The sequence below is a fragment of the Eubalaena glacialis genome, chromosome 2, assembly GCF_028564815.1.
Source record: "Eubalaena glacialis isolate mEubGla1 chromosome 2, mEubGla1.1.hap2.+ XY, whole genome shotgun sequence".
Classification (NCBI taxonomy): domain Eukaryota; kingdom Metazoa; phylum Chordata; class Mammalia; order Artiodactyla; family Balaenidae; genus Eubalaena; species Eubalaena glacialis.
Genome location: NC_083717.1, coordinates 163,147,414 through 163,158,117, shown reverse-complemented (window position 1 = coordinate 163,158,117; position 10,704 = coordinate 163,147,414). Strand labels below are relative to the sequence as shown.

Here is a 10,704-nt window from a genome sequence, read left to right as displayed (position 1 = left end):
ACAACTTCTTACATGGTCTCCAGGTACTTATGTTTTATCCCCCTAAATTCATTCTTCTTAAGAGACGGAGACAGCTTCCAAAGCTTACTAAGTCATTCTATTACTTAAAACCATTAAGGCACTTGTCGCCCTCAGGATGAAGTGAAACTTCCCAGCTTGGCTGGCCGGGGCCTCCTACCATTGGCCTCTGCTTACCTCGCTCAGCCGGTCCTGAGCCACTCTGCCCTCAGGCCTGCCTGCGGCGGCCCTAGACTCCTTTCAGTTTCTCAAACTGAACGTGCTTTTCTGCTGCCTTCACACCCACACACACACACCGTGTCCTGCTCCGCAGCCTCACTCTTCTGGCCCTTCGTATCTCAGCTTACGTGGCATTTCATCCAAAAGGTGTTTGACTGTCCCCCAACATAACTTCAGTGATCACAGCCATCACGGCACAGTGCTGTGACTGTCTGCTTTCCTGATACGTTAGGAATTCCACGCAGGCCCCAAACTCACGGTCTTGCTCACTGCCCAATCCCAGCTTGAGCGCAGTGGGGGGCACACTAAGAGCACTAAAAAAAAAAGAGAAATGATGTATTTCCACTTATGTTTGTTGTCTCTCTTCCCTGTACCTTCATCCTGTCTCCTCTTACCAGGTACCTCTCTCCCCAGAGCTAGCGCTTCATCCCTTCATGAGCTCCTGCCCACAGGAGGGTTGCTGCAAAAACTTTCTGGAAGGATCACATCTCTCACAACTGCCTTCATAAGAACTTTTTTTTTTATTATTATTATTTAGAAATGCAGTTATATACATAGAACAATTAAAATTAAATTAAACTTTGTACAAATATTAAAATACTATCTTCACACCCACTGCAATGTACAGGATACCAAAAAATATATATATAAAATAAAATAAAGCAAACCCAAACTGATTGACATCCTGCACAGTCAATGATGCGCGGGTCATGTGAAACCATTGCAGAGATTCCATAGTGGTGTGATGAGAAGCCTGGGCAGGGTGTGGTGGGCTGCCAGGCAACCCTCCTCGTCCCTCTCTCCTCCCTGCTTGGCGATCTGAGTGCTTTGCCCCTGCATCTTCCTAGTGCTTTGCCCCTGCATCTTCCTAGCCCTAGCAGAGGGCTCAGCCTTGGGGTTCTCATTCAAAATTCTACTAGATTTTCAACTGGCGGTTAAGAGGAGTCGCTTCCCAGGAAAGCTGAGCCTGCCTTTCCCTCTCCGGGGAACTGGCTACTCTACCACTCGGTGCACACATCTGTCAAACAAAATCCTCTCGGAGCCCCTCACCGGACACCAGTAATGACAGGCCCTATGCTGAGAGCCAGGAGCCCTAGCAGGCTCCACGAGAGACGCTCCCAGCCTCTATCCTCAGCAAGCACATCTGGAATTAAGCTGTCAAGCCTGTGTCCCTTCCTTCCTGGGCCCGTTATTCTCAAGGTGGGGGTTGGGGGGAGGAGGGGAACAGGCATGGATCTAGAAATATTTGCAGCATTTTCCATTCTCTATGTAAAGATGTTCCCTGGGAATGGAAGTGACATTGTTATGTAGAAAGCAAGTGGTTTGAGCTCCTCTGGGATGGGGAGGGAAAAGGCCAAGTGCTAGGATTCCTGTGCCACCACTAACTTAGCAGGAAAAGTGTACCTTTGTCTGTCTTGCCATCCAGCTTCTCCACAGAGCTTTAAAGCTGGGGGAGGGGGAGAGGAGGAGGGCAGGAAGAATGGGGATGACAACATGAGTTCTGTTTGCAAATGGAGTGTTAGTAGGATGTACATTGAAATACCTTATAAAACCAAAAGAACTCAGAAAGTGGCCAGGACTCGGCCCATTTCACGGTTCATACCCAGTGAAGTGGGAGCATAGCACACAAAACTCAAAAATGGCAAAAGATAGAGCCTACGTGCTGAACTAAGGCATTGAAAGGGATGGAAATTTTTAGTAATTTTCACCATATACTGGCCCTTGAAAGTCACTGGAATGTGACTGCAGGTTGCCAGGATATAAAACCTGCACTGAGTCAGCTCATGTACGCAAAAACAAACAAAACAAAACACCCCTTTTTAAAAGTCCTTTGGTGCCAACCGTTCTCCTGGGCAAGTCCTCTGCTGGACTCCCCTGGAGGGGAGCCCGGGAAGTCAGACCATGGGCAGTTTTCCCCACCTGCTCCAGGCCCCTCTGGCGGCCCCCAGCACCACCTTGTCTCTCAGCCAGGCCCCACTCCAGGGCAGCTGTGGGGGGCCCTGATCCTTCACAAGGGACAAAGGCCAGAAGCTCTAGAAACAGCAGCGCATGGCTGATGTGGGAGCAGAGAACTCACTGCGGCAAGCCGTCATGGGTGTCAGCAGCAATGAGAGGCTGCCTCTGCACCCACAGGCCAGGGGACTCCAGGAGGCCCCAGCAAAGCCAGTGACATGGGGGATGTGGAGGGGAGGTTCCTGACTTTTCTCTCTTCCCTACCGGGTGGCAAGTCTGGGCTTGTGATCCCCACGGCGGGCGGGCAAAGTGGAAGAAGGGTTCAGAAGGCAGGCTTTTCTTTTTTCAAGGGCCAAGTAGGTCACCTCTGTGGCTGAATATAACGCAAACAAAAAGTGCAATCTCTTGGGTGAAAAACCCAGAGTAATTATATAAAAAAAGGTAAGAGCTTCCATTTAAAGAAAGATTCCAGACTAGAATTCAGGTGTTGGAAGATTGGGAAACGAAAGCTGCAGGCTCGGCAATGAGACTTTTTGGATGCCTCCCCCCGGCTCCCACTGGTCCATGCTCTCTTTTGGAGGAAGACAAGGGCAGCCGGTGTGTGGAACAGAACCTGTGCAGGGTGAAGCGGCGGGGTCGGGGACCCTGCCCTCCAGATGGGCCCCGTGCCAGCAACGGCTAGCAGGCACGTCTCCAAAAATGGCCTCTTCTGAGGCCGAGGACAGCCCTGCTCCGTTCCGTCTCCCTCCGGCTCGCGGGCCCGGGCTGAGGGCACAGCACGCGAGGGCTCCCGCGGGGAGGAGGCCAACGCAGGCAGGCACTGCCCTCACCTGAGCCGAGGGAAGACCACAGGGGCGGCGAGCCCCCGGCAGAGCGAGAGCGGGGAGTAAAGTGCGCATGTGAGAGTGGAGGCGGGAGGCTGAGGGCGGGCCATTCGTTCCTCTCCTCTTGGAGGGCACCCGCAGCCACCCCGGAGCTACCCTGTTAGGTCAGGAACTGAAAACACATCGGGCTCTATTATTTTCACCACCCCAAACAGGCTGGGGGAAGGAGCGGAGGCGCGGTGCTTCAGAAACAAAACAATAACACGCGCTCCTTAGTGCCACATCTCCTGAAGAGGCAGCAGCCCTGTCAGCATCGGACACTCGGCCGAGGGAGCGGCCCCAGCAGGGCCCCGGGGCCAGGCTGCTTCCAAACCATCTCCACCACCAAGCTGGGGGGGTGTGCCGACTGTGTCTTGGGCCCTCCCGGTGCCGGGAAGACCAGGGAGTCGTCTGCCAGCTGTGACGAGTGGAGGGGCGGCAGGGGAGGGCGGAACGAGGAAAAGCAGCAGCGAGGCAAGCAGCAGGATGCTTCCTGGGCACAGTTACTAAGGCACGTGACTGTGGTGAGGAGGACCCTCAGGACCGGGGCGGAGCTGCCTGCAGCTGCCTGGGGACACGGTCGGCGCCTCTCAGGCCCCCTTCCCTCACCACGAACCCAGAACAGGGCAACTGGCCCCAACTGCCAGTGACCAGATGGGCATCCCATGGCATCTCAGCAACACTCCCGTCCCATGGATGATTCGCCTCAGGCCTCGGCCAGCAAGGAAGCCGGAGCTGCGCAGGATCAAACCCAGGAGGCCGCATCATGCAACTCCCCTCTACGCTCCAGGGAAAGAGACAAGACCGAGGCCAGGAAGGCCAGATGCTGGAAGTAGGAAGTGAGAACTTGCATATGCGGAAGACGATCATTATCAGCCACCGTCCTCCCCTCCCTTGGGATCTTCTGGATGCTTCTTGGAAACTCAACAGGGCCAGGCGCCGGCACCTCTGAGCTACAGAGCTGGGCGCTGGGATGGCTCTGGCATGACTTTACACAGCCTCCCCGCTCAGCCAAGCAATGCGCCACCAGTGTCAACCAAGGGTAAGCCAAGGGAGCCACACTCTTGCCCCAATTCGAGCCACTCTCAGATCTGCTCCTGCTAAGGGCAGCGGTGCCAGCCCCCAAAGGAAACAGGCCAGACCCAGGTCCGGCCCCTTGTGTGGCAGAGTGCCACCACGAAGGCTTGCAGGACAGCAACAAGCCCGCATGACAGGGACACTGGACGGGCGGGAGGAAGGCACAAGTAAACGCAGCGCTCTCGGGCCCACGGGGGCTGCCGCCCAAGCGCTCGCTCGCTGGAGCGGACCTGGAGGGCTCAGGCAAAGAAAGGGTTCAATCCAGCACATTCAACGATGTCCCCGACACAGACGGGAAGGCTGGGCCAGGCAAAAATCCAGCTCCTCCAGCTGTCCAGCAGGCAGATGGTGAGAATCTTCCTTGAGTTTCCAGCCAAGGTGGGCCTGCAGGCCCTCAGAGATACAGAGATACACAGATACACAGGTGGCAGCTCAGGTATCCGGGCAGGGCAGCTGGAGTACGCGGTGCTCAAACCCACAGGGAGAGGGAGGAAGGGCACAGAGGAGAGAAGCCAGCGGCAGCCCTCATGCTTCTTTCAACAGCGGGATATCTGCGGGCAGAGGAGGACGGAGAGCACAGTGGTTAGCCCGTGTGAGTGACTCTGCAGCACATCTGACCCCGTCGCAGGGATCCCGTGTTTAAAGAAATAAAATGCCCTACTCACACGCTTCTAGGTAGCCTAAATCCCTCACCCTTTTCTAGGCCTTCCTTGCTCATCTCTCCCTCTGCCTGTGTGACAAAATCTGAACATTCAGTCGGGTATTCAAACCCCTTCTGGGCCTACCACCTTGAACCCTCTTCTCTGCTTTACCTCTGCTGGTTTAGTTGCTTCTCTTTCTATCCTTATTCTCGCCCTATGAGGCTCCTGAGCCCTGGTAAGTCTCACCTCCTCCTTCAAGCCATCCTCCAGCTGTGTGATACTGAGTAAATCACTCCCCGTCTCTGGGTCTTAGTTGACTCATCTGTCACCCGGCTTAGACTGACACCTTAAGGGCCTGGCTTCCTTCAGTACTGTCAGCCCCAGACAGCTCAGGCTTAGCCTGTACCAACTCGATAACCTATGTGTCTTGTTTTTTGCACTCCTCATTCTGACATGGACTCTACCATTCTTGGTTCCATTTTTTCTCAAGTGTAGGCTCCATCTTCCCAACTGACTGACAATCCATGTGGGCAGAGAGCATGTTTCACAGTTCTTTCCATCACACCTGAAACCTAATCCAGCACCCGGCACAAGATGGGCTCTGAAAAACGCTTGTTCAATACATGGAACAAAGCAAGGGAGCAAGGAGGAGAAGGGAGAAGAGCTGGCACCACCTTGGCTCTTTAGGAAGGATAAGGGCTGAGGTTTGTGTCAATACGTGCAGACACACAATATGTAAAGCTGGCTGCCCATGGGGTCACTGGCTTCCACCTTTAAACCTTGGCCACCTATTTAGTGGCCCCTTCCTAGCTCTATATCCCACCAAGAAAAAAGGAGGCATGCTGCTGATAATCAGGAAACCCTACACCTGATCTGCACTTAGGAATTTCCAACTTCTTTGCTTTCAGATATTCTAAACCGTACACATTAACTGTGCCCAGGACTCCCAGGAAACAGAGAGTTTTCTCTAAGGCTCTTTTACGGGGGAGTTGGTACGTATAGAAGTCCTCACTTTCTAAAGGGAAACATCTAGATTCGGTCTGCATCCTGAACCACAGTGGGATTTTACATAAAGATGTTTTTTAAAGTGACAGAGTCAATCCCAACGTTCGACTCTCCAGGCTCCGGTAAAGGCAGAGGTGTCAGGAGGGGGCAATTTTGTTCTCTGGCTGGTTTGCCACAAAGGACCTGGAGTGACCTGGGAGGCAGCATGGCACCATGGGGCTATAACGCAAGTTTGGGAGCAGATCCGTCGGCTTCAAATCCCAGCTCAGCCACCTACCAATGGGCAAGTGACTTAACCTCTTTGAGCCTCAGTTTCCCTATCTGTAAAATGGGGCTGGTAATAAAACCCACTTCTCAGGATCACTGTGAGGTCTGACTGACACAGTGCAAGAAAACCAACTAGCACGGGACCTGGCATGCTCCTATTTAAAATGAAGCAGCTGGAATGCTCTGGGAGAGGCAGGCTCCAGTTTTCTCTGTCATAAGACCCCACATCTCCTTGTCATTCCTGTTCTTTCAGGAACATAAAAATTATAACAAGAGGACAGGCCCCACTCCACCTCCACCGGCTGTCTACCCTTTGATTTAGCATATCCCCGAGGCCATGAATAGTTTCGGAGACTCCAAACCTATTAAAATTCACAGACAACAGTGAAAAGCCTCCCCATACAGAGCCCAAAGGCCTACCTGGGGCTCCGAGGGTAAAATTCTATTTTGTAGGATAATCCCCCAGGTATTATCTTTCTTTGCCCCCAGATACACCAATTATCAGAAAGGTTCGCAGTCCTTCCTCACTCCCAGCAAGGACCCTGAGCAGATAATAACGTATGATCAGCACAGAGCACCTACCATCTGTGTAGTCCTCCGACGTGAGGCTTTGTATGTCACTGTTCTCTGAATCCGGGGCTTCTTTGTGTGCCACGCGGCTGTTCCCTGAGCCGGCCACCCAGGAAGGGGGGGCTGCCTGATGCACCATCACAGTCTCCGAGCCCCGAGAGCCCCGGGCCTCACACAGTCCAGACTGGCCCGGGGCCGCCTCCTCTCCGCCTGCCGAGGAGCAGGCCCCCTGGTCCTGCAGCTGCTGCTCCCTTGGCCCGCTCCTCCCGCCGGGCCCAGACCCTTCTGACAGCACGATCTGCACTCTGGGGTCAGCGGGCGGCACGCAGTGACCGGAACTGCCGTACACAGCCTCCTCATACGACGGCAGCGCAACCTGGACTCCATCCACCATGATGGAGACCTGGTCCCCAGACACCCCCTGGTCACGCCTGCATCCGGAGGAAAGGACAAAGGAAGAATCAGAATACATGCACAGGTAAATATCACAATATCAACAACACCAACCGTTTCTGACCACTTACTATGTACCTGGCATGGCACTAAGGGCTTTATACACTTTACCCCATTGAGTCCTCACCTGAGTCCTTTCAGCTAGATTCACCAAGAATGCAGATGAGGCTCAGAGTAGTTAAGTAACCTACCCAGTCGCACAGCTGGTAAGGGAGGAAGCTAGGATGCGAATCCATTCCACCTGCTTCCGAAGACTGTGTTCTTAACCTCTGGGTACACAGGCACCTAGCCCTCTGGTCCTGTGCAAAAACTAGGAAGCTAGAGACCCAGAAATAAAGCCATTCACTCAGCACAGCTAAGATAGGAAAGTGGGAGAATGATGGCTACAAATACCCGTGAATATACCCCTGCCTGTACACTTCGAGCGGGTATACTGTATGGTATGTAAATGACATCTCCATAAAGCTCCTTTTAAAAAGAGGAGGAGGAAAAGAAGCACCGTGGTCTTGAAATGGGACACTGGACTCAAAAACTGAAGAATTTTATTCTTTTGACTCAGCCACTTTGCTTGCCTTTTATTTCGTTTTTTAAACTTCGTAAACTTAAAAAAATATGTGAATTGTAACACAATATATTAGACAAACATCGAAAAATGTACAGCTGATTTATTCCAGAGGTAACATGGCGTACAAGCCCTAGCTGGGTCAAGAAACAGAACACTGCCAGCACCACCTACCCCACCCCCGCCGTGTCCATTCCTATCGCCTCACCACCAAAAGTAACCACTATCCTGACTTACATGAAAATCGTTCCTTTGACTTTTATTTTAGTAATTTTACTGCCTAAACATGAATCCTTCAACACCAGTTATTTCTGCATATTTTTGATCTTTATATGAATGGGACAGACAATAAATGCGTGTGTGTGTGTGTGTGTGTGTGTCTGGCTTTGTATTTAACTCAACATTATAACATTACGTTTGGGAGATTTATCCATGCAAATACTTCTTTTCTGGATTACTTTTTATACATGCACTTTTTTTTTTTTTTTTTGCCACTGTGAGGCTTGCAGGATCTTAGTTCCCAGGCCACAGATCGAACCCAGGCCCCTGGCAGTGTAAGGGCAGAGTCCTAACTATAAGACCACCAGGGAATTCCTGAACCATTTTCAAAATAAGTTATTTCTTACTAATTAAGACAGTAGTTAGCACACACCTCCCAAGAACCTCTTTTCCTATATAACTACAACAGTATTTACATCCTGGAAATAACATTGGTATAATACTGTAACACAAATGTTCCCAACTACCCAAAAATATATCTGCTTCAGCTGCTGTCTTGTTTGTTTTCATCCACAATCCAATTACGGATCATGCATTGCACTTAGTTGTCCTGTCTCTTGCATCTCTTTTAATCTAGAACAGTCCACTATCGTTTTCTTTCATGACACTGACGTTTGTTATAAGGTCCAGGCCAGCTGTCTCCTAGAATATCCCATGATTTGGACCTGTCTAATCATTTCCCTGGGATTAGAGTCAGGCCAGTCTCTGCCTAGAACACTACACACCGCAGCACTGTCTGTGATGTCGTGTCCTCTTCCGTGTGTCACACCGGGAGACACATAAGGTCTATGGCTGGACCATATTATTATTGCTGGACTGTTTTATTCGTTCTCAATTTCCTCACCTGTACTTGCAGATAAAAATCTGTACTACCCAGTTCAAACGGCACACACACAGTGAGGATGACAGAAGCGGCACTCATAAAAGTGCTCAGACGTTTCTGGAAAGAAGGGAAACTCTGACGGCAGGGTGGCATCCAAAAGCAGAGTGCATTCTGGCATGTGCTTAACTTTCGTTATTCAAAATAACATTTTTTTTTTGTTTAAAAAGTAATAGATGTACAAAATTTAAACAGGGTCTATAATGAAACCCAAATCTCCCTTCTACTTAGGCAAAATCAGTTACTTTGAACACACTGACTAGTTAACTACCAGGGGAAAATGATCCCTAATTTGGATGAAATGAGGAACAGCTCGAGTTGACTTTATGTGGCAGTAGCCAATTCTTTCAAATAAACAGTCCCTTCCAAATCTTCTCTAGTCTACTAATTGTTTAACTACCTTTAAAAATAGCTGCTACCCCCTGCCCCAAACAAAACAAAATAACAAGAAGAAAGAAGAATCACACACACAGTACACAGATATTAAACTGGTCCTTGTCTGTGCATTCCAAACCAGGAGCATTTTATTTAATGCACTTTAGTCTGCTCCTTCGTGCCTGTGCCTGACAACAGTCACTGAGGAAGGGCTGTGGATGGACATAAACTGTTTTCTTCGGAGGGAACGAGGAAGGGCCAGGGCAACCCAAGCAGGTAAGGGGGCCATGCCAGCCTGGGAGAGTCCACCCTGAGGGACCCACCGGGGGCCAGGTCCCCACCATTGGCCATCCCCACCCCAACCTCACCTATCCAGTCTGGGATGATTTGTGGCTGGTGCACTCACCTGGAAAAAGGAAAGTGACAAAGGTAGGCAAGAAAACCACCTCCTCGGTTTCTAGTATGGTATAGTGCAGTGCTTGCCAATCCTAGCTGCACGTCAGAACCACCTGGGGAGCTTTCTAAAACACGAATGCCAGGCGCCCATCCCACACTAAATAAATCAGAATGTCTGGGGATGGAGGCCCAGGTGTTGGCGTTTGTTTTTAGTTTCCCACAGGTGCCTCTATGTGCATCCAGGAGAGGGGAACAGGGAGACAGGGCAGTGGCTCACAAACATGAGCCTGCATCAGAAACGCTTGGAGGGCCTGAGAAACACAGAGTTTCTCATTCTGTTGGTCTGGGGTGGGGCCTGAAAATCTGCATTCCTAACAAGTTCCCAGGTGATGCTGATACTGCTGGGACCACACTTTGGGAACCACTGATGTAGGGGAAATAACATGGCACTAGAGTTGGACAGACTGGGGTTCAAATCTCACCTCTGTCATCACCTAGAGGGAGGACCCTGAGTGAATGACTTAACCGCTCTGAGCCTCAGTTTCCTAATCTGCAACGATCCTGTGAGGATGAAGACAATGTATGCAAAGCAAAAGCACAGTGCCAGGCACATCTGGAAGTTTAACACACGGCAGGGCCCTCCCCTTTCCCTGGGTGCACACAGACCAGCAGAGGCCAGCAGGCCCACCAGCACCCCTCTGCCAGCCGAAGGCCAGCCTCCACCGTGACGCACGCCGCCCGCTGCCACCGGCTCACCTGCTGTGATGGAAAGACTTCAGCTTTGGCTGCAGCAGCACAAACAGCACCACGAGGAGGAGAATGAGCGCCACGGAGCTGGCAGTGGACGCCACGATGGACAGCGTGGGGACCCCGAGCGACGTGTGGGCGTCTTTGTCTACGGGAACAAGCCATCGTCAGACATGTTTTGTACCCTGACACACGGAACGTGAGCCCCACGGCTGACCTTGTCAAGGGCCCCCTGCACAGTGCCACGCTGAGACACGCTACGTATGGCCAGGGCCACTTTTGGAGTAACGGTGCAGAGTGGCTTTTACATCAGGGAAAGGGGACATTTCCCTATTCTGTTCCTGAATCTGAAATTCCCTTCACTTTGGACCTTTGAGGACCATCTAACACCTAAACTCA

The 10,704-nt window shown here is 51.4% G+C and overlaps 1 protein-coding gene across 4 annotated transcripts in view; it reads right to left on the bottom strand.

Annotated features, from left to right (window-relative positions):
• Window positions 1-762: 762 nt before the first annotated feature.
• Window positions 763-10,704, bottom strand: part of SUSD6 (sushi domain containing 6) — a 92,147-nt gene continuing 82,205 nt past the window's right edge. For all 4 annotated transcript variants that reach the window (XM_061180966.1, XM_061180969.1, XM_061180967.1 and 1 more), the window contains exons 4-6: window positions 10,315-10,453; window positions 6,626-7,044; window positions 763-4,681 (exon numbers count right to left, since the gene is read on the bottom strand). In XM_061180966.1, coding sequence (XP_061036949.1) covers window positions 4,656-4,681; window positions 6,626-7,044; window positions 10,315-10,453 — 584 coding nt within the window. In that variant the 3' untranslated portion in view covers window positions 763-4,655. The remainder of the gene's footprint in view (window positions 4,682-6,625; window positions 7,045-10,314; window positions 10,454-10,704) is intronic.